The sequence below is a fragment of the Drosophila santomea genome, chromosome 3L, assembly GCF_016746245.2.
Source record: "Drosophila santomea strain STO CAGO 1482 chromosome 3L, Prin_Dsan_1.1, whole genome shotgun sequence".
Taxonomy (NCBI): Eukaryota; Metazoa; Arthropoda; class Insecta; order Diptera; family Drosophilidae; genus Drosophila; species Drosophila santomea.
In genome coordinates, this window is record NC_053018.2 from 14952465 (window position 1) to 14978028 (window position 25564).

The 25564-nt window shown below is 38.9% G+C and overlaps 6 protein-coding genes across 10 annotated transcripts in view; 4 read left to right on the forward strand and 2 right to left on the reverse strand.

Moving 5' to 3' along the window:
* Positions 1-25564, forward strand: part of LOC120450375 (venom dipeptidyl peptidase 4) — a 65240-nt gene that overhangs the window by 3170 nt on the left and 36506 nt on the right. The window contains exon 1 of one of the 3 annotated variants that reach the window (XM_039633363.1): positions 24547-24682. The exons of 1 other annotated variant lie outside the window; for it this stretch is intronic. The gene's annotated coding sequence lies outside the window, so the exon portion shown is untranslated. Of the gene's footprint in view, positions 1-24546; positions 24683-25564 lie in introns of those variants that run through there. One more of the 3 variants, XM_039633365.1, reaches the window with a different exon arrangement.
* Positions 1316-2713, forward strand: LOC120450381 (dynein axonemal assembly factor 6). Of its 2 annotated transcripts, XM_039633373.2 has the most exons (4): positions 1316-1776; positions 1835-1978; positions 2037-2275; positions 2339-2713. In XM_039633373.2, exons 2-4 carry the CDS (start codon positions 1849-1851, stop codon positions 2600-2602), a joined length of 633 nt encoding a protein of 210 aa, XP_039489307.1. In that variant the 5' UTR covers positions 1316-1776; positions 1835-1848; the 3' UTR covers positions 2603-2713. The 2 variants fall into 2 exon arrangements, with proteins under 2 accessions (XP_039489307.1, XP_039489306.1); XM_039633372.2 differs by having other exon boundaries at positions 1318-1978.
* On the forward strand, positions 8374-8956 carry LOC120450386. Its single transcript, XM_039633378.2, has one exon. The coding sequence runs from the start codon at positions 8471-8473 to the stop codon at positions 8816-8818; it is 348 nt and encodes a 115-aa protein (XP_039489312.1). The 5' UTR covers positions 8374-8470; the 3' UTR covers positions 8819-8956.
* LOC120450383 lies at positions 14077-14665 on the reverse strand. The gene has a single exon (XM_039633375.1). It carries the CDS (start codon positions 14629-14631, stop codon positions 14182-14184), a length of 450 nt encoding a protein of 149 aa, XP_039489309.1. The 5' UTR covers positions 14632-14665; the 3' UTR covers positions 14077-14181.
* On the reverse strand, positions 14953-19584 carry LOC120450377 (rootletin). Of its 2 annotated transcripts, XM_039633368.1 has the most exons (3): positions 19538-19584; positions 17444-19475; positions 14953-16919 (listed from the first exon to the last, which is right to left on the reverse strand). In XM_039633368.1, exons 1-3 carry the CDS (start codon positions 19547-19549, stop codon positions 14953-14955), a joined length of 4011 nt encoding a protein of 1336 aa, XP_039489302.1. In that variant the 5' UTR covers positions 19550-19584. The 2 variants fall into 2 exon arrangements, with proteins under 2 accessions (XP_039489302.1, XP_039489301.1); XM_039633367.1 differs by lacking the exons at positions 17444-19475; positions 19538-19584 and having other exon boundaries at positions 14953-16803; positions 16866-16928.
* Positions 23269-23973, forward strand: LOC120450382. Its single transcript, XM_039633374.2, has one exon. The coding sequence runs from the start codon at positions 23384-23386 to the stop codon at positions 23843-23845; it is 462 nt and encodes a 153-aa protein (XP_039489308.1). The 5' UTR covers positions 23269-23383; the 3' UTR covers positions 23846-23973.

Consider the following 25564-nt stretch of genomic DNA (forward strand, 5'->3'; position numbering starts at 1 on the left):
GGCCTTTTTTTGGTGGCTTTTTTTTGTATCTTTGTATCCCCTCCATCTGCAGTTCATTGAAATGTGTGCGACAAGCGGAATACAATTACACCATGGGTTCATGTTCATTGTCTGGATGCGTGACGTCAGCTGGGGATCTGGGCATATATCCCATATCCTGGCATGCATTCCAATGCGAACGAATGCGAACCCTCTGTTGACAGTGATAGTTGGATTGGATTGCATTGCGAGCCCAAGGTGAAAGTTCTGTTACGTGATGTTTGCGCTGCTTCTGGGGAGAGAGATTTCAGTGGCTTTTTGCGTTGCAGATGAATGAAAGTGGACTCATCCGAATGGACTCGGATACGTATTTACTTAAACATTTCAATGCATCCGAAGGATAGTGAAATAAATATTTTAAAATAAAACAATAAAAGTAAAGAAGATAAATCAGTCACTACCTTTAACTAGTTAAATTGTACAACATGGCTTTTCACTTAATCAAATGTAATTTTACTTGATTAAATGTTAAAAATATTCATATAATAAACAGGAGAGCTGATAAAACCGCAAACTGCAATTTAAGAAAATATATATATTTGTATAAATAATCTTAGCTTAAAAGTTGTTGTGCTCCAATTCCCCCAAAAAGCAGTTTAAGAGGGTTCTGAAAAAATTACTTGTCCCTTTTGCAGTGACTGTCTTCATCTGGATCTTCATGTGGAGCCTTTTGGAGCCAACAGCTTTGTAAGCCGGGTTAGTGCCACGTTTACCCAAGCTGCAAATGACAAAGCCATGGTCCGTGGACCGTGGTCGGCTTAAGCCCGACCAGAACTGTCAAGTGGTCGCCATTGAACCAGAACAAGAAGGGAAATCCCTTTAGAACGAGGACACTTTCGGCGACAGCTCGTGTTAAACAAATTAAACACGTAGCCCACTGGCGGGAATCCTTTTTTGTCGAATGCCAAACTGGGTGCCCCGCTGCGGTCGGTGGCCATTGTGAAAGAGCCATGCTGTTGGCCAGAATCGTGTTGTTAACTTGGCCACGTTTTCGTGTCGACCATCCTACGATTTGCCTGAAAGTCAAATTAGCGTTTCCTCCACTCTTCGCCACTCGAGGGGCGCGCGTGAAAAATTCAAATTTCTGTGCTGTTTCTGTTTCGCTGTTCATAATTTGTACTGGCCATGACCAGGGTGGAAGGTCAAGCCTGGAACAATAATTACACAATTTATAATTCACAAAGCAATTGTTTTTGACAAGTGAAATATTTTTGTTCGAGCACAGTTGGCTCTCGGGCAAAAAGTTTGCCACTAAATGGGCCGCCCAAGTTTTTAATTTAAATGCCTAAAGTGGGTCCCATAGTTTCCCCAGCCAGCCAGCCAGTTGAAAGTGAAATGTCGCTAACGGCGGGAAACTGTTCTTGAATAGGGTAACTGCGGACTCTATAACCCTTTGTTCATTTTTTGGCCTGTTTGGTAACGAACAGCTCTCGAATTTTCCACGTTGCCAGGAAATTTCTAAACACGTTGCCTAGCCAACTAAATAAACAATCTCGAAGGCTACTACACTCGGAAAATAAATAAAAAAATCATTGCAGTGTTTTGCCTTCATGGCGAGAAGCTCGTATATTTTTTCGCTGTGAAGTAGGCTAAGAAATACTTCAATAAATCAATGTAGTAGCATTGAAAATAGTTTGAAGCCTAAGTAACAAACGGTGTTGTCGATTTTTCCCATTCGGTCGAGTTCACCACAGCAGTGCTCAACCTGTCGAAAAGCTAAAAACTTGTTTAAACCCTGTGAGAAAGTGTGAAAAATTTTAAAAAATAACTTGAATTATCAATCAAGTGTCTTCAGTCCGCCTTGTGAAAATGTCGATCTTTAACCATCCGGAACAGCTGAAGATGCTGCAGGACCTCCTGAATCCCAATCAGAGAAGAGGCGGCATTGACTACAGCAGCAGTGAGGACGAGGAGGAGTCCATGGTCGTCCACAAGCTGAGTAAATAAAATGGATTCGTAATACATTGGTCTCAGCTAATCTTTAATTCCTTGCTAAGATCCTGGTGCAATTGGACGTCCCAAGACTGAAGATGCTGCCACTAAGGCTAAGAAGAAAAAGAAACTGAATCCTTTGTGTACTCCCTTGGTGGAGGAGGAGAAAAAGCTGCCTGAGAGTCTGGAAGAATGGCAGGATCGCCAGGAGAAGGAGGACAATGATATACTCGAAACGCGGAAGACGCCCGAGTATACGATGACCTATCGCCAAGCAGTGGGCACCGAGGATGTCTTCTTGCAGGTTAAATAGTTCTCACTTTAAATAGAAAGGATTAGTAATATTATATATAAATATATATATTAGATGGGCAATCGCACTGGAGCCTCGGCCAGCTGTGAGGATCTCATAGTGGAGGTTTCCCTGCCGGACGAGGAAATGACTGCCGACAAGATGTCGCTCAGCTTGCAGGAAACTGAATTGGATTTGGGCACATGTCTGTACCGCTTGCGATTACCGCTTCCCCATCCCGTGAATGTAGATCGCTGTCATGCGAAATACGACAGTGAGCTGAAGAAACTGCGGCTCACTCTGCGCCTGCAGCGGGAGCTAGACTACGTTAATTTCTAAAAACCAATTTTGTTTTCATTTTACACACTAGACACACACACAGCATAAGAGTGTAAAATTTAAGTTCCAAAATTGTAACGTGTGGAAATAATTGAGTATATATAACATTTAGTTGCACGGCGTTTATTTATATACCAAATTTGTATGACTTTCAATATTATGTGGTCGTTACTCTCAAATGCTAACCAAATATTTTGACGCCAGAGCATTACTCAAATTTTCCGCAATTCCAATTCAATTGCCGGCACTTAGGCTTGTTTTCCTACCAAATTGCGCATACGCCGCATGGGCCTTGATGTTGGGTCAATCGAAAATTACGCTCAAACGAAGCATGAAGTATTCCTTGGGCGCTCGGGCAGCCAACCTTTATTATGATGCTGTCAAAAATCACTTTGGCTAAATATTTGTCAAGGACAGACACACAAAAAAGTCAAATACAACAACACCACGACGACGAAAAAAGTAAAAGTGGGAAGCCCAAAAAAGTAAAAGTTCAAAATCGAGATTTTTCATACTTGTTCGACCTAATAGGCCATGAGTTGTGGGGCAGAGACTTTTGGGTTTTCAGCCGCACTTGTAGGCTTCGGGCCACCTACAAATACTTCCCGCTGGCGCTGCGGCTGCGTTTTGCCTCATTTACTCCGACTGACACAGGCACATTTCAATTTTTGCGCTCCGGGGGCAGCTGGGTTCCCATTCTGGCCATCCATGATAAAGTGTCATCCTGCTCACCAAAGAAGAGAAAAAATATATATAAGCTTAAGTTCACACGGGCACACAAAAATCGGCAAAAAAAAAAAAGATAAAAACTCACAAGTTTTGGGCAGCTGGAAGTGCGTGCTTCGCCTGGCGAACTCGCTTAGAATGAGACCTTTTGCTTTCTTCTTCTTTTTCCTGATGAAAGTTTTCCACAGGACTATGATGATAAATCATCTGACAAGGACTCGGCTGTCGACGGAAAACTTTCAATTTAATTTAAATGCCCGAGTCTCACGGTCGGCGGTGTGGAAGTGGCAAGTAAATTACATCAAATTAGGGAATGAGCTCTTAAAAGACAAATTTTTATAATACAAGGGCTTACTTTCGGTTAAATGATGGCAAAGATATGTGTAGAGGGAAAAGCTCCCATAGGCAAACCAATATGTATCGTATCCTTAAGAACCAATTTCTCACCAACGAAGGAGAAAGGCAAAAGTTTCAAGGCAAGGCGACGACAAGGTAAACAATTTGAAATTGTATCAGCATTTCCGGAATACTCTTCTTCAGGCTCTTTTCCATTCAATGACGTTCAACAGGAAAAACAAACAAGTCCAGAAAAAAAACCATATGTTGATGTTAGACTTCACAAACAAACAAAAGGAAAACTTGGCCGTCCCGAAAAAATAGGAAAACTACGGAAAAACCAACAGAAAAAGGCACACAAAAAAGCATCCTTTTTTTTGCAGCTCATTTACACAAACGCACGTTTCTGCAACATCATCACGATGATCATCCCGGCCAAAACCACACCCTTTTTATCATCTCTTAGAAATGTTTTCAAACTATACAAATACAAATACGGTTACCGGCAAATGGGAACGGAAATTCAAATGCAAATTGGGCGCATTTTTCCCACATGCAACTGTAATGGGAAATTCTAGCTACCCTGGGGCAGGAAAATTGCCAAGTTTTTAAAATGTGTAAAATACTGTGTGCGAAATACTTTAAGCTCCAACATATTAATCATTCAACGGCGGCTTGTCCTTGGCTGTTATTCTGGTATGCAATAAATAATTGTGGCACTTGGCCACACTTGAAAAATGCAATAAGCCAAAGTCCACACTTCCTTTTTGCGGCTATCCGTTTTTTCTCTGAGGATTCGAGCGTGGCAAACTGGAGCAAGTGAGCTTGGCCCGAGGTTAAATGAATAAGCTGATTGATGAATCCTTAAAGCGAAAAATGTTGCGATGCTCAACGTCACATGTCCCCTTTGGAATCTTTGGCCCCTTTGATGCCATTCTGCTTCCGCTGCTTTTGCTGCTAATTGCCATCTGATTGAAGTTAACTCCGCTTACGGCTTAAAGCTTTTCCGGCAACAAGTCACCCTGCTGCATGTGATTCAGTTGTGGGATCTGTGTGGCATTGTCCTTGTTGGTCACTGGAAAATGTTCTCTTGTTTTTATTTCGTCCTGTTTTTTCCTGAGCTTCCGCTCCACATAAATCTGCAGGTTTTATTTTTAATTACCAGTAAAACCATTTTCATGTCGAACAGTTAAATGTTAAAACCCACATTAATTTTTATAAAAAATAAATAAAAAAAAACCAGAAAATGTTTTTGGAAAGAAGCGCTTTTAAATTCTGGTGAGTCTTTATTGAAAACAGTTTAAGAATATTTATTTATTTTACTGTATGAACATCTCTGAAATGAATATAAGGTAGCAGTTTAAAAGCGCTTAATGCTAACGAATTTTCTGTGATTTTACAAAATGTTATCCAATTCCATTTTATACTCTTATTCAGCCGTGACCTCAAACTTATTTTGTGATCATCATTATATTTTCACACAGTTGCCTTCAACTGCCACAATTTACCAATTTTCGCATAAAACACTTTTCACAGCTCATTAAGGACAACAAATTAAACGGGAGAGCAGGAAAAACAGAGAATACACACGAAGTTAGAAGTTGCGGCGTTTAAGGAAAAGCGAAGCAAACGAAAATATCACACATACGCCATGTGGTGCGCTGCACACTGGCGGCTTTGGTAATTGTAGTTGGGCAAGAAGATGCCTTGTTGCTACAAGGAGAAATAACAAAATCATTGTGGAATTTAATTAAGTTGCCCGTTCGGAGCCGCAGTTGGTGTGAACAGAAGAGAACGAGACCATTAACACATTTTTCAAGTTTAATTCAACGTAATAACAAATTTTGCTAGGCAAAAATGGCGCATGGCAAGGGGGGGTGGTGGCAACGGGAAATGCTGTGGCACTCCAGCAGCCATATAAATTACAGACAGACATGAGCGGCATACGAGGACTCGCAGGATGCGAAAGTGTTGCCATTAAGTCGCACACGTGTGCCCCAGTAGGGCGGAGAAATGCTACGACGAGAGAAAGCGGAGAAAGTCAGACAAGTCAGTGCCGAGTGCCAGCGGCAGCTGATGGCCCTTCAAGCACATTTCTTCAAGTGGCTTCTATTTCTCAGAGCGCCACCCCCCTAATTAAGACAAATGTAAAAACTACACCAGAAAAGCCCCGAAAACAAAAAGCGAGCGCGAACACAGCTGCACGTAGAGGAAATCATATCAATTAAAGATTAAAATATATATATATTATACATACAACATATACATTAGCTTGCGAAATCCTTCCAAAAAAATCTGGTGCCCAAATGGATTATATTCTTTTTATAAGCCCAGATGTTGAGTGATAAAAATGATGTGATACCGAAACATAGCTTTACAGAAATAACGTTTAGTAGAAATTTATTTGGTAAAAGTTAAAGAACAATATATTTGAACCCCTAATGTAAATTATAAAAGATTTAAAGATATTATTTTCGTCAAAGTTCTGTTAGAAAATTAAACCATTGCTTTGACCAATTCGTAGAATATTTTGCGGTGCACTTGTTTGGCACTTCCCCGAAAGTTGATAAAAAGACATTTTCACTTTAGTTCTTTTTGCGACCTGGATGTTGACACACGGCATTTATGTGTTCGCCCTGACATTGTCACGTGTCTCATCTGGCGCGTCCTGCGTCCTGCGGCAGGAAAGGCACACAAAAGTGAAACAGCAGAGCCGGAGCAACAAAAACAAAGGATGTGGCGAAATGGAAAGGAAAATCCAGTAGCAAATGTCAATGTCTTGCTGAAGTGAATGGCTTTCACCTCGCAAGGAGCTGGGCGTGACCTTTTCACATTAATCTCCAGCCTGATGGCGTTTTAATGCAGGAAACTCAACTATAACTATATGGTTATTTATTGTGATGGGTCTGACAGATGTTGTTCCTGATATGGGATATGGATTGTGTAGCAGCGCCGGAGTCTAACGAACTGGGAAATGGTCTCTGAACATTCAATTATATCATCAATTAGTTGGTCGTGCAACATGTTGCAAGAGTGATTTGGACAGCAGATTAGGCAACAGCATGAGACCACTTGGCATTAACATGGGTATTGATAAAAGAGGGTTATTTCATGGCCATATGCACACCTCCACTAATTTAGATTGATCGCAAGTTGTTATTTTTAATATTTAATGTGAAATATGTGCATAAAGAAATGCTTATAAAGCCCGTAACATGGATCAACGAAGATTTAACAAGGATTATAACAAGTTATATTTAATATTTAATAAGCATCCCTTTTTTTTAAGGTAAGATTCTGTAAAACATAAAAAACAGAACTTAAACTGCTTAAACCTATAATAAGTCAAGTGTTTAAACTTATTTTATAAATATTGAAGGTACATATAACTTCCTATAACTCAATATACTAATATTAAAATATTTCAAGTACATTTATCTTACAATTTAAATTAATATCTTTTGATTACTACATTTATTTACAAAAACTTAGTTTATCCCCAACTAAACTACGCCCAAAGATACAAGCGAACAAACGAAAGCAAGCTGAAAAATGTTGCCTACTTAGCAGCGCAACGAGTTTTCAATAGAAAGCCCACAAAGTGAAAGACGTCGCAAAAGTCAAAGCCTTGCCACAAGCCAAATGCCAAATGGCATTATCAATAGAGGATTCAGCGAATCCCGGAACATATATAGAAAGCCAAGTGTGTGAATCTTACTGGGTGCAGTCATGAACATGCATTCGCAACTACAGCTCCATATAAAACTTAGTACATACGAGTATATGTGTAGTGACATGCCATTTATTCCATTGAACAAAAACTCATTTGTAAGTGTTTTTATGCGTAACGGAATTTATTATAAAGGAGGAGCAGTTCTCAGCAGATTTATTGCTTTATTACGATGTGGCAGAGCGATGGGTATCAAGATGGGAATCCAGTTTGGCGACAAAGGCCAGAGGAAAATAAAGAAATGGCTGGCAAATATTTAGCACATGGAGGCGAAAAACTCACAGAAACGAGGATGGCAAAGAGCCATGGGAAAACGGGCGGGTTAAGAGGAAAATGGCGAGAGAATGAATGCTGCATTTCCGTCTTTTTCGGCTTTTGTCTCTTTTTCTGCGTAGGGATTTTCCTCGAATGGCAGGCAGCAGGCAGCGGGCTGTGGGTAAAATGAACGGAATGGTGTGGACCTTGAGGGCGTTTCACATCATCGACATCGTCATCAGCATCATTCTCATTGCAGTCGTTAAGTTATAGACTTTGATTTCGTTCGCTGCCTTCAGCTGGGGGGAAACTTTCACCCCACTGCCACCCACAAAGTGCGCCCTTTTTCGGCAGAGTCGTTTCAGAGATTTATTTGCCTTGTGCCCTGGCAACTTTCGACTGTCGACTGTCGACTTTCGACTCTCGACATCCATATCCGTATCGTTTGCTCTCCTCACTCTTAAATGGCTTTAATTGATTTCTGATTTTATGACCCTGCTGAACACATTTCACACTTGATTACATGCCAAGTGGGCTTCGATTTCTTAAGAGGTCTTAAATCGTTGTACTCTGGATTTTAAGTTAAACAAATCGTTAGTTTCAAAAATATCTTTACTTGAAACATGTTTCATGTACTTATTTAATAATGTATTAAATTATTATTATTAATTATTAATTTTTTTTTATACAGTGACTATAAGAAACAATGTGCTGTAGATTTTGTTGTCAGTATAAATTCGATCTCCTATTTATTTGCTCCAAAGTCTGTTCTGTTTCGCAGCTCCCGTATAATAAAATAAAATAAAATATTTTGTGTCAATATGTCAATGTCGGACGACGGATCTGATATATTTCAAGACCTTGAAAGCTATGAGCCCTATGGAGAATGTAGCCAAAACAACAGTGTCGAGGATACAGTCGTGGTGCCCCTGGACACCTCTGAGGACGCTCAGTTCTCGGAGCAGATGTTTACCAACATTCAGGAGCGTCTGAACCGAATCATAAAGCGCATTAGCCTGGCCAACTCTGCCGTGACTCAGATGAAGAGGAAACTGCATGCTCAGATTCCATCAGCAGTTGTGGTCGAAAATGCCGACCAGTTGGCTGGAGGCGATAATACTTTGAGATTTGATAGTATTGAACAAAGAAACGAAGCCACCAACGAATGATTTAAGAACACTTTTAAATTTCTCATTTTCAAAAATTTTGTAAATTTTATGTGAACTCTAGAGGCCCATTTAACAACTCACAAACAGACACGAGCAACATTTAAAAGTTATTTGTTAATAAATTATGTGTTTACTCAAGCCAAGAATCTAAAAAACTGATCCCATATAGCAAAATGACCAAAAACTTGTCGATGAGCTCAAAGGCGAACCATTATATGAGGCTCACATGGACTATTGTCGCCATAATTTAAACCATTTTCCAACGCTATTTGCAATTTATTAGTGGCTTTCCACACACAATTGGAAAACTTGCTTTCCCTCGGTCCACAAACTATGACTTCTTTTCGGCGCACAATAAACTTTTCATTGACCGCCCTTCAAAAATGTTACCCCAAGCAATTTCGAGCAGCTGCACTTTGTCAGGGGGCCTTTTGTTTTGTGGAAAACTTTGCCGGAGACCCAAAACGAAAGACAAAGTCGGAAAATTTGAGACTGAAATTTGCATTTGCCCTTCGTCACATTCACATACAAAGACGAATTGCCTTGGAGCCAAACAAATATGTTAAAAGCAATAAATAAGGAAGGACATTCTTCAAGTTCGTCGTCTGCCGCTCGAGATATAGGCAAAAAGTAGTTTTGCGAAAAATGCCAACAGAAAGCTGAAGCCGAATCTTATCAATGGAAATGAAGCCAAACATAATTTGCCCTTAAATGCCGTTGCAACAGCGTTAAATTATATGAAATATTTTTATTGTTAACTTGCAAAAATGTCACAAGCATTTTGTCAGCTGTTAAATCTCGACGCCAGCAATTGTTCAGTGCGTTTCAGTGCAACTATGGCATGTTGCAGCTGCTCCTCGGATTCCCTTTTTGCTCCTGCTCGAATCCTGTGGCAGTTTGTCAAAGTCCAGAGTCGTGGTACTCGCTTTTCCAGTGGCTCACAGTCGCATTGTGTCACAACTCCCAGCTTCATGCTTAAGTTAACTTTGGCTCAATGTTGTGACTACGCAATGTGTGTGATAACCGAGTTGACTGAGTGAACTCACTCGGTTGAATGAATGGGTGCCTGAGTGGGCAAAATGTCTGCAGAGCTGCACTCAGTGCCAAGATAAATTCGAAACTTTTACGCTGCTGCAGAAGGCTTACAGGCAAAATATAGTTTGTGTTTCGTTTCCTACACTTGTGCTTTATGTTAGTAATCGTGCATCGAATGGGTAAATTATAAGAAATTTAATAAGATACCACAAAATTTACAATAACTGCATCCTGGCCTTTACAAATTAAAAAAGACACAAAATTTACGATCCACAATTATAAATTATAATTTCTGATTCGAAGACATATCCTTACATATTATATTAAGGAAAATATTATACTAATAGATAGGCGCTTGACTGAAATATTATCAATTAAAAGCAATGAGTTAAGCTTATAATTTCCGTCTGCAGCCTTTGAAGTCTAAACGAACACGTCTCCCTCTGCCCTAACGTTATCGATTCATTAAAATTTCAATATGAGGCCCACATGAAATTCAATTACAAAATGCCACAAAATCCGAAACAGCCAGCCATGAATCTGTGCCCATAAATTCACGCAAGAGCTCGTCACTCTTTTTCCTGACTTGGGACCGTACCCACACAATTTAGAATGTGGAACGCCGAGGAGACCTAAACGGAGAAAATGCCCAGGTTCAATGTAACCTGTCACAGGCAGCCGACAAACTAATAACGTTTCGATAATCGCAGCTGGGAAAGTGAAAAGTGGATGGCGGCGGGGGAAAACGGGCATTCATGGGAAATCAATCGCGTTGAAATCGAAACTGAAATTGAAACCGAAAACGAAACTGGGGCTGCGGCTGATGGCTTTCGACTGAGAAGTGTTCTGTCATTTGGCCAGTCATTTGAGGTCCTCACTCAACAGATTTTTCAAGGCCCTCTGCCTGATGGCCATACCGATGATGATATTGATGACTAACTCTCAATGACTGTCCATTTTCTGTCGGCTTAAACAGTGCTGTTAGCAACTATTTCAAAAAATAGAAACAAGTCAACCAAAGCAGCCAAAGCAGCGGGAAAAAGTTTAACAAATTAAAGCAGCTGGGAAAAAATTAAACTTAATATTGTTTAACATATGTTTAGGCATTTTAATATTTTGTAAATATTTTTTTTTAATTTACAAGCTTGTTGCTGTTATTTGGATTCAATTGAGCTGCTCTAAAGATCTTATTTAATTTTCGACAAGAGTAGATTGTTCAATTCTATGCAGAAAATAGACGAAATAGCAACACTGAAAGCGACCTATCTCGAGTGAGTATTTTCCCGTTGGTAATCTGTGGAAATTAGCATTTCAATCAAATCTACTTTTATGTGTCTGACTTGTTTTATGCCTCAACGACAGCAACAAAGGCATCCTGATCACCCTCATCATCATGATTATCATTCGGCAAATGAAATTGTATCCATTCTGTTTATGCATTTGACGAGCTACGAAAAGGAAAATTGTCGAAATTGATTGATTAAATATTTATTCATACGGAAGTGCTTAACGTGTTTTCCCTTTTTGCCCAGTTTGGGAGATTCCTACATATTTATGAACTGTGGTTATTTTTTGTCCCTGTTTGCCGTCTACTTTTGGAAGTTTTTTCCTCGACTTCTCCATTATATTAATTTAGTTAACATGGAATCCCTCTTGGGCGTGGTTTAGCTGCTTGCTAAGAGGGAAATTGCAAGTAAACAAGAACTTACAGTAGGAAAATATTAACAGCCTAGCCAGTTTTTAAAAGATTAGGTGAAATGTAATGGATAATATTATCATCTATTATCATTATCATTTAAGTTAAAGGACTCTCGAAGAAACTTACTCCCATACTCAATAGATGTCAAGGAATAAGTAACCAATCCAACTGTGTTCCACCCTTTTAAATAGTACTTCCTTTATACGAATCACGCAAATATTTGTTCGTTCGCCAGACTTTTCCCGCATTCCACTTTAACTTCTGGATGAAATTTCCCCAGACACTGTTTGAAGAGCTCAAATCGCCTGGGAGCTTGCCTCATTAATTCGGTTACTTCCCGGCACTTAAAGTCAATCAACTGGCCCGCAGGAAGTCTTAATTAAACAAACTTGTTCGGTAAATCTTTTCTAAATGGTCTTCTGCAGCACAAACAGGATGGGATATCGAGTAGCTCTTTGGGACTGGCCAGCCCAAAATCAGAGCATTTTGCAGCTACTCATGTTAGTGTTGAACAAATGCCTATTCCGGATACACTTAGCCTGAGTATGAGGCAGCCGGAAAAGGGTAATCCAGACTCAATTTGCGGCTAAACGTGCAAAACAATTTGGCGGTTCTGGCGCATTTTCGACTTTGATTTTCCCCAGCAATTTTTAGTTCCCAGGGAGCAGACTACACTTGCTTTGATTTGGCAACCAAGGGTCCTTCACAAATTGGTAGTGGGTAGACTTAAAGCACTTCTGGATGCACTTGGAATGGCAGAACCCAAACACAGCCCTGAGAATTCCACATTCTGGGGCCAGGTCGACGTTGCAGGGCCATTAAAGTGCTAATAAATTCTCATACTCATACCAATCGATGGCCGTGCAGAGATGTAGGCCCCATAAAGCAATGTTTAATGGCGAACGGTTGCTCTGGCTCCATTGGGCACAAGAAGTTTATAAATAACAGTCAGCACTATTCAGTCGAGCCAGCCGACATTAAAATACTTGGCTAACGATTTTGATAGCCGTTCAAAGTATTTGGGAAAATATGTAACAGTTAAAAGGAAGGGTTTTGTTTATAATCGAACATTTTGTTTAAGCTGAAAAGGTTTCATTTATTTGGATTTCACAATATTACTTGCTAGAGTGTATATGCAAAATAAATTATAAAATACCTTCCTAGCACCCCGACAAGCTTAGTAACGGGTATCTTCAAGTCGAGGAACACAACTAACGCAGTGTCTTTTCTTTGAATGCTTATTTCCATCGATATAAATATACAATATATGTATCAATCGACTCGGCTATTGATCTTGATTAAGAATAGGCAAGGAAAAGCTTTATTCCTTTTCTGCTTTTCAACGAATCTAGTATACTTTCTTACCATAAAGGGTATAATTATGTTCTTGATCACCCATCAAAGGCTTGATTAGAAGCAGGCTAAATTAAATAAGTTCCAAGCTGAAGCTCTTTATTCCTTTAATATTATTTCATCAGTATTTATGACTGCTGGTTACCTTTTCGTTTCGGCAAACATTTCAACCATTTCATCACAAAGAGTGACCGCAGCATTCACTCAATGAACACCTTTTGAACCCCATGCCAAACCCTCTTGATCCTGATGCCTCTATTCAATGGACCGACCGCACACACTTCATGACCCCTGGGGTAATAAACCAAGAAAAAGAAAAAAAAATAATAATAATAATGAAAATGAAAATGAAAAAGAAAAGTTTGTTTTCTCCCCTTGATATTACTTTAAATATGCAAAACTTCACTGTTTTATGTCCTTGCAGCTGTCCAGTTTGCCGGCCAGGGGTCCTGGTCCTGGTCCTTGTCCCAGCTACTTGTTCCTCTAACGAAGTGTGGGGATGCCGTGCCCCTTTCGACAAAGTCGGGGAAATGAAAACAAAAAACTAGAGAGAGTGCTGTGGTCGAGTACATTGACTATCGCTTATCCCGCTACATATATTGTGTTGTACACATTTTAAGTTCATATGAATGGACTGGCGAGCGGACTAACTAATATGGCTACCTTATAGAATTAGAAACACTTTCTTTAGCCTGTTACTTACTGCCAACGAGTCTAGTATACCCGTATACTCTACGAGTAACAGGTATACGAAATAAAATAATGCTAGCAAATATATTACCAAGCACAAACACGGAGCCAAGTTGGCAGGCAAAGCATTATGGAAAAGTTCTGGTCTGGTCCTGGGCCACTTTTGCATTACATTATCTCAAGTTTTGCGCTGGCAATTTCTCATGTTTCCCCAACATATTCTCTTCGCATGTCCGTATTTGTATTTACCCATTGTCGTGCTCATAAACATGCAGCTGACTTGTTACTGTCCCACCAACATCAACATCAAAATCATCGTCATCATCGTCGTCGTGCTTAACATCAGGCGAAACTTGTGTCGCAAGAAAAACTGAGGCTCTGATAAAAAACTTTGCGTCATTTTCATGTCAGGCCAAATGAGTTTTGGAAAGTTCACCCCTGCACCTCTTTTGCTCTCTAAAAAGTCAACGGGCAACTCGGCTAATGGTGACAGTAATTTTTAATAAAAGCTGCAAAGTGTCGGCACAATTTGCAGTTTACACACGCTCTCAGAGTTTGATGGAATAGTTGCTAGAAATTTGCATTCCTAGTGGCTGCACAGCTTTATCTTGCCATTCTGCGAGCCCTTCACCATGCGATGTGAAATCTTTTCCTGGCGATCCGCACAGTCAACGATCCTTAGAAAATGGATAAAGGTGCCCTCGATGTCACGCTTCAGCTTGATGAACTTATAGCGCACTTCAACGTACGACTCATCCAGCTCCTGGGCACTTCTGGCCCCATACAGTTGGCCTAGCATGTCCAGCTCGGAGTCACAACTTCGCATGGATGTCGCATCCAAATCCGTGGATTTGCTGCTGCTCAGTGGAAAGTCCTCGGCGAAGGGCTCCATGGAGATGATGTAGCGTCCGGGTGCATTGTACTTCCGGTTCATGTCCTGCACAGTACTCAGACACTCGTACAGATCCTCCTCCATGGAGCAGCAGATGTCCAGGGCGTCGTCGATTTTTATAAATTCTGTTTGTAGTAGCATCATTTACATTCACCCTAGTACAGCTCTGACAAACGACTCAGGGAGCCCTTTAAGGCAATACCATAAATTCATAAAAGATAATTATAGATAAAAAGAAGAATAATTGTGAAAAAATTAATACATATGGTGGGCCCAAACAAATTAATTATGAAATTAAAAGAAGATGTTAAAATTGTATTTGCAGTAAGTTTATTAAATGAAATTTTATATTTTAATAAGAATTAAATAATAATATTTTTTAAGAGAGATAAAATAATATATTTAGCTTGCTAAATATAAAAACATCATAAATCAGAAATAGACGTTGAAAACTGTCCGTTAAATTTATTTAACAATCTTTTCCATGTCTTCAACTTGATCTATGAGATCGTTCATCGTATTAATTTTCGAACACTTTTGCTTGCAATCATGCATTTCATTTGCTTTCTTTACTTTCTCCTCTGTCTGATCTTTGATCTGCATTTCTAGTTCTTTGGGGGCAAGGCCTTTTTTATTCAATTTATCAAGATCCTGATTTGCTTCACTGTTGAATGTATCAAGACGTTGCGCATCGTTTATTTTTTTTTGCTTCTTTAATTCAAGATCCCTTAGCTTCCCATCAATGTCCTTTCTAAACTCATCTAAGTCCTTTTTCAGACCTTTCATCTCATCGGGAGAGTATAATGAAGTTGGCATTTCATTTATAACCTTTAACAACTCGCCTTGTTTGCTTTTTAGAAATCCAAGTGACAAACTAGCCTTTTTAAGATCTTTTTTAAGTTTTCTTGCAAGGTTCTCAACGTTTTCATTATCATGGGATGGATTTTTACCGAACTTTCTTAAGGATTCAACCAGGCCCTCTTTTATAGAATTAAGTAGAATTGAGTTAGCGTTGATGTGATCATTGTAAGTCTGGTTCATTTTCTTCATCATGTCTCCTAGTTTTCCAATATACACGCTAAGGTCGTCCATTTTTTGACAGCATTTCGGAAACTTTGTTAGTTCATTACGCAAGATACCAATTTCTTTTTGCAACCCCAGAATACTGTTTTGCAGCTTTTCATTAGATGCACATTTTTTAATTGCAAGTTCGGAACCTACCGGTAATCCTTCAGAACAAGTTTTAGAATTTTGCTTACGCAAATACTCAATTTGAGATTGGATTCCTGTTAGCGTTTTATTATTATCCTGGCATGTGTTAAGTGTTCCCTTTAAATTATTGATGTCTAAGTGGCCTAACTTAGTGAAAAGCGTATCAACAAGTTTTTGTAAGTTTTCTATAATCTTTTCCAGATCAAGGAAACTTATTGGATCCATTGTAACATGTTTATTTATGCAGTTTTTGTTGCAGATGCTAAGAATATTATTAATATTTTCAGAGCGCTGACCTAATGTTTTTTTGAAAAAATTTGTCAAATCTCCTTTTTCCCGTATTTTATCTTTTAACTCTTTTAGCTGCTTTTGCATCTTTAGGGATTGATTATCTCCATCGCATTTGATTATTTTTAACTTACTTTCCAAAGCCTTAATCGATACTTTTAGGCTATTACAACATTTTGTATTTGCCTCTGTATCACCAGAATGTTTTTGTACCTTTTGAAAAAGTGTTTTTATATCTTCAAATTGTTTTTCTATGTTCCCTAGTTTTTCTTTAATGGCGTCATTTTCGTTTAAATTTCCAGGTTCGGTCTCAATTAATTTTTTTGGCATATCCTTAAGTTTTTCTTGTAGATCCACTTTATGTTGTTCCATTAATTTAGCCAAGATTTTACAGCAGCTTTTTATGCCCTTAGCAAAGACCTTATTAATTTGGGGTAAAACATTTTCCACATCTTTTTCCATATCTCCGGTGCTTATCAGCTTCTCCACTTGAGTTCCACTTTTTTTGTTTATACGGTTGACCATTTCTACTATTCGATTCAGGGAGCTTTCTTCGTAGAAGCGACAAGTGTTTGAAGTGGGCGTCTTTTTAAAATAGCTTGGTACAGCAATCTGATCTTTCTGAAATTTCCTCAGCTGGGCACTTAGCTTGATATGCTCATCTATCCACTTTGCAATGTCATTGTAGTCATCACACCGCTCCTTCACCGGTGGAGCTCTAATTTGATTATAAATATTTCCGTCTTCATGTGTGTTCCTCACCGCCGTAATTGCAGATTCACAAGTAATCACAAGTAGCAGTGACGCAATCGATACCTGTGCATGACATTCGCATTGTTGAATGAATGCATCTTTGATGGTCGATCCAGAGAACTCACCTTTGGTTTCATTTTCGTCACGTTCACTGCGGTCCACGGACCTCTGTCGTCGGTCCGCCTAGTTCAACTAACTGGGCACAGAGAGAACTATTAGTTACTATTGGTGAAGAGCAGTGACCAGCAATCGATTTGCATGCTGTGCTTATTACCATTAACCAGCGAGGGAAGTTTTAGAATTTCAGAAAAAAACAAAGATCACAGTAGTACTTAATATGCGCATAAATAGCGCAACCCACAATTGATAGCATTTGATTAGTTATTAAAGAAATAAGAGACAGAGGAATATAAATCACCAAAATAAGTCCTCAGAAATAGTTAAGAGAAAATTCAGTAATTGTAATTTGATCAATTACACTCTTAAATATTTCTGAGGACTTATTTTGGTGATTTATATTCCTCTGTTTTGTTTTGTTTATGTTTAGACTCGGTAATTGTAATGTGATCAATTACAAACACATTTTTCACATAAATAAAACAAAACTCTTTTGTATTCCTTTGAGAAGGAATTTTTAAATTCAATTTCCCATTTTTTTTTTTATTTTATTTCAAATATAACATTTTTTAAGTTTTCAATGGACGAATTTTGTGGCCATCGGGTTCAAAATCGATGCCCCCAACGATAGCCTTATAACGTTTTCGTGTTGGCTTGGGCTTAGGCTTGGGCTTGGGCTTGGGCTTACGCTTAGGTTTCTTTTTAGGTTTTACCTTTTGGGTTTGTTTCTTAACGCGCTTTTTTGCGTCTTCTATTTCATTTATGAGTTTATCAAACTTGTCCATTTCCTTGCACTTTTTTTCGCAATCGAGCATATTCTTTGATGGCGTTTTCCTTTTTTGTATTCCATCTTGAGCCTTCACTTTTAGTTCGTCTTGGAGCTGAATAGTATTTTTCAATGTATCCATATTTTGGCGAACATTATCGTTTATTTGCATAAGTTGACTCTCACGCTTCCTAGCATCAGAAGATGGTTCTTGGAGCATTTTCTTTTCAAATTCGTTCAACTGCCTTAGAATTTTGAGTCGAAACTCGTCGAAATCCTTTCTTAGCTTCTCCATCTCATTGTGCGAATATTTTAGATTTTTCGTATTTTCCATTAGCTTCATGAAATCATCTTGTGTTTCTTTCAAGACTTCTACGCTTATGATAGCTTTGTCTAACTTTCTTTCAAGTTTTTTCACTTGCTCTTGAACACCATCGTTAATTTTTGAATGATCTATTTGGCCCACCCTCTCAAGAGCTTTATCCAAGCCATCCTTTAGGGACTTAATTTTATTTGTATTATCTTGAATTTGATCATTGTAGGTTTTGTTCATGATCTGAAGCGCATTGGTTATTTGGTCCGCTTGTATGTAAAGCTTATCAATTTTTTGGAAGCACTGAGGAAAGTTTTTACGTTCGTCATCCAGAATTTTAGATTCGTTTTGAAGTGCTTTAATACGTTCCTCCAGCTGTTTATCTGAGGCACAGTTTTCATTACTTTTAGTAATTTCTGTTGATGCCTTAGAGCAAGTTTGATTTCGTTTCTTAATCATTTCCCGAAGTACAGACTCAATAGTACTCAACTTTTTATTATTTTTCAGGCATGTATTTAGGATTACACTTAAACTTGTTGGGGATCCGTTGATGTCAAAGTTGCCTATTTTATTGGTGAGGCTTGCGACCAGCATCTGAAGGTTTTCGGTTCTCTTTTTCAAATCAAGTAAATCCTCTTTTTGAATTTGCACATCCTGACTACTATTCGGATTTCCACAATTTTGTTTGGTCTTGTCGATAATATTTTTAGTAATTTCGCCACCGTCCTCAAACTTTTTTTTTAAGGCATCAGTTATTTTATCTTGATTCCGTAGCTTTTCCGTAAGCTCTTGAAGTTGACTATCCATCTTTTTGATATCGCTATCTGCTTCACTTTTGACAGTGCTTATTTTACCATCCAAAACAGACATTTGTTGCTTTAATTCTTCACAACAATTGGTTTTGTCACTATTTTTATCCATTTCCTGTTGTAATTTTTCCAAGCGTGATTTCGCATCTTCTATTTCGCCTTCCAGTTGTTTTACTTTATTCTGAAGACCGTCGTTCGTCGTTGAACTTTTGGTGTGCATCTCTTTATATTTCATCGAAATCTCCTTTACTTTCTCTTCGACCTCACCCTTTACATTTTCGATTGCCTCTCGCAAATTTTCACAGCAACTGTTAAAGCCATCCACGACGGTTTTCTTGATTTTAGAAAAAATATTTTTGAGATTCGTTGAAAGATCTTTGCTGCGTTGAATTTGCGTATCTGGGTTTTCACTGTCTGGACCAATGGCATTCACGTTTTCAATTATTAGTTCCACCATGTTGTTTTGATAAAAACAGCACTTTTCTATAGACATGGTTTTATCGAGGGAACTTCTTATCGAACCCAAGGTCGACTGAAAGTTCGTTAAATGGCCAATAATCTTTAACTGCTTATCACTCCACCTGGTTATATTATCGTAGTCTTCGCAAAAATCTATTTCCGAAGATGCTTCTGATTCGCTAGAAATATTCTCCGGATCCCCCGAAGTGTTTATCTGGTTCCTCATCGCCGTAATTGCCAAAAGTAGTGGAAGTAGTGACGCAATCGATACCTGTGCAAGACATTCGCATTGTTGAATGAATGCATCTTGGATGGTCGACTCAGAGAACTCACCTTTGGTTTCATTTTCGTCACGTTCACTGCGGTCCACGGACCTCTGTCGTCGGTCTGCCAAGTTCAACTAACTGGGCACAGAGAGAACTATTAGTTACTATTGGTGAAGAGCAGTGAGCATCAATCGATTTGCACGCTTTGGATATTAACCAACGAGGAGGGATCCAAAGATTGCTTTTAAAATATTCTGTTGGATATCATAAATTTGTAACAAATTCGAAATATATGTAGATAGTTTGGTGAAAATGATTTCGCATCAATATTGTATACCATGATTTAAATAAAAATCCAAACAACTTAAGCGAGCGGCCGAATAATTTAACCAAAGCTACCTTATCGTTAACAAATGTCCCGTGTGCTACACGGGATTACCTCTGCCTTCGTTGCTGTCGGCAAACTCATTCCAACTTTTGGACACCCCAGAAGGAAGCAGCATAAATTTGTGGGAAACCCAATGCAATTCGCAATGCCCTGAGCAGCATTTACTCGTTATCATCGCACAGGTTGTGGCCGCATAGCCACTTGAAATGTATACCCAACAGGGAGTCGGAGCTGCGACTCCCAACTATGCCATCCAGCAACCAGGATCCATGACAACCCCTCGAGCACCCATCTTCCAGCTCCCAGCATACAGTTCCCTATTTTTCCGTCCCCATGGGCGGGCGGAAAAACCTGAAATGGAAAACAATTTCAGCTACGCAAACACGGCGAGAAGGCCAACACAAAAAAAATCAAGAAAGGGAAGCACCAAAATTAAATTGCTAAGCGGAAAAGCAGAAAAACAGAAAAACAGAAAAATGAGGGAACCGAAACTGAAATCACAGCAAAAGTTAAACCGCAGAAATAAAATGAAATATATATGTATGTGTACAGTTGTGTGTTGTATTTTCGGGTGCTGGGGGATTTCAAATAATTTCAGCTCAAGGTGTTTGCCGAGCCATCGAGCGAGGAGATTAGTTTAATTAGTCAACATGGCGTATGCGTCATGTGGTGGCAGCGCACCAGGAACGTGCCACATGCGACGGATGGGGGCACCGCCAAAAATGCAATCGAACTTTTCGCATTTGACTTGCGATAGTTGGACGGGAAAAGTCCCCGGAAAAGTGCCGGGAAAACCTGAGGTAAGTCGCGGTACCTTCGCGGCGTCAAGACAGATGCAAATGATAGGTGTTATGGCCATGGGGAAAGTGGCAAGCGCTGAAACTTTCTTAGTTAGTTGGCATAGTTGAGTCGAGCGGCCTCGGAAATTGGCAAGCGAAGCTGGAGTCAGTCGACTGATAGTTAATAGTAACTATAATGAGAAAAGGAAATGTTCAAGGCAAGCCTTAAGATAACGGGAGCTATTTAATTTATTATCCCAGCATTTTTCCTTTCAGTTTGCACAAAAATTAATAAAAATTCTCAGTCAAGTGAAATATCTTTGGCAGATGTGCTCTTTTTTATTATTTTACTGAACAAAACACGACGAAATCTTAGACAGTCAAAAATTAATTAATTTCTCACTGCATTTTATTTTACTTTCAGGTAAGTTATTCACCACGATAACGGAACCAATCAAATTGTGTTAAACATATAAAAAGGTATTTACATGTCTAAGAACTAGATAAAGTAAGTAGATTTATTCAATATATTTTTAAATGGACATTTGAGTGCTGTAAACACTCAAAATTTTAATTTAATACAGTGTTTAAGATTTTTTATTGAATTTTATATCAATGCAATATAAAAGGGATGTCATCCTTCTATTGACCCAACTCATCCCACACTCTGTGACCTATAACATCTAGCTTATCGAATTTTTTGCCAATTATGTTGGCTTCTGTGAAAAAGGTTGCCTCGATTCAATTACTATACGACTTCAACAAAATATGTGTCGCAGTATGAAAATCTTGCCGAAACTTGATAAGCAAGCACAGGCAGAGAAATAAAGAGTCCTTTTTCCTTTCAACCCGCAATAAATCACCTGCCAACCGCACATCAATTTTAGAAAGGCCCAAATGGGTTTGCACAACAATCCAAAGCGCAGAACCTTAGTTAACTGCTATATTTCAGTCAATCAATCAAACTGCTTTCAATTATTTTTGCATACATATTCATTATTTTAGTGTATATAGGTAAGGCGTTTGTGGCTAAGAACTTTAAGAACTTCAACATTTAAAGAAAATAACAAAAATGTTCAGCTTGAAAATAAATTCTTGTTTTAATTAAAGTGCATAATAAACTTTAGTATACGCACTGATGTTAGCTTTAAAAAGTCTCTAAAATATAAAATAAGCTCTTTAAAATCGAAAAGTATTTGCAATCCACACCAGAAATAAACTTCTCTTATTCCGACTAACAAAAAAGATAGATGTTCTGATATATGCATTCACATGAGTTCGACATGGCAAAAAAAATAATCGGAAAATTGCCAAAGCATTTTCCTTTTCAGAAAGTGCTCTGCAGTAGTGTGGGTGTAAGCGTGTCCGTGTGAGTGTCTGCACTCATGCATAGAAATAAGCCGATAAAACCCTGACAATTGTGTCATGGAGTAGCGTTTTAGTTTTGGGATCGGACTTAATGCCTCTTGACTTCAATTTGCATAGTCGGCTTAGCAACGTTCGTGCAATGATTGAATGACAAATTGATAGAATTCGGCACTTAGCAGTTGACAGCTAGGGAAAAGCTTTTCCGGTGAGACGGAGAAAGCGGAAGGAATTAAACTGATGCTGGAGATTTCAGTTGAAATTCTCTTTGAGCACCATTTAATTATCATGATGGTTAAATTTGTTTACAATATTGTTCACATTGACAAATGCCTTATTAATTAGAAAAATAATAATATGATGCGCAAAGCTATTATATTAAATCTTAATTATCGTTTCTTAGTATTTAGCTAGATACTTAAAACTCTTGAAAATTATAAATTAAATGCGCTTAGGTTTATAACTAAATACATATAGCAATAGGTTTTTTTCGATGATCAGTTCAAAACATTATTTTAGCTAATTGGCTTTGCAATATAATTCCATTTAGAAAACTTTATCCTTTTCCATCAACTTTTGAAGCCATTCCCAAACAATAATTTTAAATTGCTAACAAAGCGAAACGTTTTCGCTTAAAAATCGCCCCTATCGCATTGACTTTGACCTAAACCGCAAGCCGTATAGAGCCCGCAGGACTTGCCATTATTCCAATTAGGGCTGAACATATTTGCTTCTCATTAAAAATGAAATCCTTTGCTTTTGACCGGAATCAGGAGCTTTGACCAATTACCAAGCGTTTTTTCATTTACATTCGCACATTCGAAATAAAAATTTAAGCAAAAAGGACGACGAAGATGAAGGCATTGACAGAGCAGCTTAGAAATCTCTTTGTCAGCAACTCAAATGAAAATTAAGCCATCTGCTTTCATTTAGCTTAAGTGCTTATCCTGCGAAGGGACGCCAAGGCAAAGGACACGTTTGCCCACAGGACAATCAATTATGAATGCAACACCGAGCACCATCAGCTCGGCAAAATAGTCTGTAAGAAAAGTTAGGTTCATGGGGAGTGCGAAGCTTTTGGGCAGCTAATGATGATAATTATATGTTTTAAGTGACATTGATTTGTCGCCTTTGGGGTGGGTCGGCAATTTCCCATGATGTTTAATTCATTAGCCAGCTAATCGGCTTACTCTGATAATTATTATAATTGATGTCAATCTTCTTATTGTGGCGCCACCCAAGCAGGCCTCTCATTCCCAGTTGCCTCTGTCATTTCTATGGATCCAAAATAAGTTCCCAGTACTATCGCCGGCCTGAAAGTAATCGGGTTTTCATACATAAAAAAAATTAATATAAAATCTATATATTTTGTACGCTCACAATGAACATGAGGAGGATTGCCAAGCGCTCTATTTGGCTGGAATGTCTTCGGGAAAATGCCACCAATATGCGTCTGGAGCACGAGGATCTGGGACGTCGCATTGCCGTTTCTCTGGCGAGTTCCCAGAAAGCTCTGCTTGATATCGAAAACTTGAATCAGGATCTCTTGAAAATGAAGGACACAATCCAGAACGCCATTACCGATATTATGTGCTACGAAAAGAAGTCCTGTGAATTGCTCCTGGAAATTTTGATTAGAATAGTCGAAAGCAACGATTTGGATGCCCAACTAAATCCCAAAATGGTCTCTAACATGTTTCTCGAGTTGGATTCGAGTTCGGACAAGCCAGTAGATCTAAATGATCAGCAATATCCTGAAGATGTTCCAGTCTCTTCAGATAAAAACAATACTGAGGACCAGCTACCATGCAAATTGGATACTACTTCGCTCCAATTGGATTAGTACCAAATTAATTGAAGGCGTTGTCAATTGCACCTCCCACATTTATATGGTGTAACAAGGCGGTCAGCGCCTCAAATGTTTTATATTTTTTATCGATTCAATTAAATTTGCATGGTGAATTAACAAAACCATTTTTCTCTGTCTGTAGTTGTGGGTTAAGTTCCTTAACCCTGTAAAGCCCTGTGAAGCGAACAAACTAAGGATGACCATAAAAACACAAAATTATGATAAAGCCGTGTACCCAGAAAGCAAAAAGAAAAGCACGCCAGCGACCAGTAGAAAATCACGTATACGCACCGTGACAGCCCGCAGCTCGTGATAAAGACAATCCCAACTGGTAATCCAAGTCGTGTGCGTAGCCAGCATCAACGTTCCCAAACAATTTGTCGGCGATTTGTCGGCAAACTTGAGCCATACACATTACCCATACGCACCGAGTGAGCCATATTGCACATACGCCCCGTGTGACCCACCACAGAAATAAAGAGAGTAACGAGGTTAAGTGACCGACCGACCGACCAGCAAAAAACAACCTGTTAACTCAGCTCTCCGCTCTCTCACTCAAGGCAAACGCACTCAACGTTGGCTTTGTTTTGCTCAGCTCTTTCGCCGGTAATCGGCGATTCGCACTCATTCCACTGCCGTTTTCGTACTCACTCCGAGTGCTTTTCGCTGTTCGCTTGGCGACGATTCTCCAGCTGCGGTTGAGTTCAGTTGCCGCTTGTCAGTCGCCACGTGCGGTTCGGTTTCGGTTACGGTTGCGGATCCCGATTCCACAGAAATTCTGCGCCGCGCCACAGATCCAGTTTACGTCGCATTTTTCGAGTGGGAGTAAGCGTAAGTGACGTTCGCGTGCCCAAAGTCAGTTTGGATGGGGAGAGATGCAGATAAAGATAAAGTTCGATTCGGAATAAAATGAATAAAATACGACGGAGATAGATTTCAATGGAGTTCAATTTCAAACGAAGCTTTTAATTGGCCTTTGCATTTTTCAAAAAAAAAAAAGAACACTGGAAAAATAATTTATATACCAATTTAATTTTTATAAGAATAAATATTACGCTTTCTTAAATAACCACAAGAACGCATTGAATGTAGACTAACATATACAAAAAATATGAAAAAAACGTAGTGCATCTAGTAAAAATTGCGTATAAATATTTTAATAAATTAAAAATATGTTCTTAAAGTTTGTAAGAAATTGAACGCAATTTTATGAAGTACGCGTATAACTTTCGTACTCCCCATCGGATTTTGTTTATTCTCTGGTCTCCCCCATTCGGCTTCCATTCAAATTAACTAGTTCTGCAATTCTCACTTTGACTTCTGACATCGGCTGTAATCAAATTTTGCCTTTCATTTACAACTTGTTATAATTCCGGTGCCGTTCGCAACCGGAAACGTGCTCGCCGCCGTTTTGTCTACGCTACAAAACAGCCAAAGCCAACTGAAACAAGAAAAAGGAAAACATGAAAAGAAACAAAGCCAAGAGTAAAATAAACTTTGCCAGCTAAATATTTCTTCGGCATTTCGTTTGCAGCATTTCTTGCTTATAAAAAATGGAAAAGAGGACAGTACCGAAAAATAACAAATGCATGTGAAGACATTCTGCTAGCAGCATTGCTATGAAGTGGTTAGAATCTTGGCTTGCACTTGTCTAAACAAAATATATACGATGTGCATTTATGAATATAATATGTGGAGCAGCCTTGGCTGGCT